Source organism: Labeo rohita, unplaced genomic scaffold (genome assembly GCF_022985175.1).
Source record: "Labeo rohita strain BAU-BD-2019 unplaced genomic scaffold, IGBB_LRoh.1.0 scaffold_2388, whole genome shotgun sequence".
Lineage (NCBI taxonomy): Eukaryota > Metazoa > Chordata > Actinopteri > Cypriniformes > Cyprinidae > Labeo > Labeo rohita.
Window position 1 is genome coordinate 5,787 of NW_026128647.1, and position 1,615 is coordinate 7,401.

Genomic DNA, 1,615 nt, shown 5'->3' on the forward strand with positions numbered 1-1,615 from the left:
GCTGGATGAAAGACTGGATACGACGTACAATATAACATTTATTTTAATGACTTTTTAGAGAAACAAGCAGGAACAGAGAAGCATCCACACACGCTGAAAACCAAATAAACATTAAAGACCGACAGGGAACTAAACACAAGGTGGAACTTAAATACACAAACTAATCAGTACAAACACAGGTGATGACAATGAAACAATCAGGGTGAAACAAGGAGGGCGTGACTCGGGTAACGAGAGGGCTGAGTCCAGGGAGCACATGGTGAAATCACAACATAAACACACGATGACAAAAAGGATACGTGACACATTGCTAGTATTGATGTAAAGTGATTTTGCATTTTGCAGCATATAAAAAAAACATGCATTCCATGGACAGAGTTGGGGTGGGGGGGTTGGTGGGTGGTGCAGGGGAGGTGGGGGGTCATAGGTCCCCACCAATGTCCAGAGCAAATCTACGCCCTTGTTGGAAAGATCAACAGACAAACATCAAGAGCACAATAGATTCACATACTGCACACAAAATAAGTTATTCTGAAAGATAACTAAGAATATTACTTAAGAATATTATTTGTATCAAATGTGTATGAAAATATATGGTTTTAGATCTCAGATGATTGTTGATATTATTGTTTGTTATCAACTCCCTCACTGTTGATAGTGTCTTTCTAATTTCTGTAGTTCATATTCATCACTAATTATTAAAACTTTGAATGTTTTGGAGAATTTGAACACGCATTGAAAATTCATCTGCGGTCTGAGACTGACAGCTGCCTGTTCTGTGTATGAAGATCATTTACATAGAGAGACACTTTGCATGAGAGTGTTTATAGTGCTGTGAGTTTAACACTTCATGACTGAGAGCAGAACAGAACAGAATCTTCATCATCACACAAGGCAAAACAACAACAATGAACAACATCATCATCCTCATTTGGACACTCACACTGTTTGCTCAAGGTTTGTAGTAAAACTTTCATAACAACAATTACAGTAATTGTTTTAAAATGTGAAATATACATCATTTTAATTCTTGTCTTTTTTGTCTTTCTTTCAGAGTGTAGAGGACAGTACACTGTTACTCAGAGTCCATCAATAACAGCAGCTCAAGGACAAGAAGTCAGAATAAACTGTAAAGTCAGCAGTAGAGTGTATAATGGTGATTATTTAGCCTGGTACTTACAGAAACCTGGAGAAGCTCCTAAACTCCTCATATATCGTACATCAAGCCGTAACACTGGAACTCCATCTAGATTCAGTGGCAGTGGATCTGACACTGATTTTACTCTGACCATCAGTGGAGTCCAGACTGAAGATACAGGAGATTATTACTGTCAGAGTGAACACTGTCCTAGTAGCTGTGTGTTCACACAGTGATAAAGAGTCGTACAAAAACCTCCATCAGTCAGAGTCACAGTGACTGCACTGATACAGATGAGAGAAACTGCAGCTGCTGATGGATGTGAATCAACTCAATCACTCTTGTCTGTAGATCACTATATTACAATGCAGAACACTATCTAATAATACATTCAGTCTGTACTGGTTAGGTTAATCACTATAATGAATGAACAAAAAAGGCTTGACACTCAACAAGTTTATTGAGCCAAATATTGTA

The 1,615-nt window shown here is 38.0% G+C and overlaps 1 gene segment (V, D, J or C); it reads left to right on the forward strand.

Moving 5' to 3' along the window:
- The first annotated feature begins 772 nt into the window (after positions 1 to 772).
- LOC127159636 (immunoglobulin kappa variable 3-20-like) lies at positions 773 to 1,389 on the forward strand. The segment is given in 2 exon segments: positions 773 to 957; positions 1,055 to 1,389. Coding segments are annotated over 2 exon segments (369 nt in total).
- Positions 1,390 to 1,615: the final 226 nt, after the last annotated feature.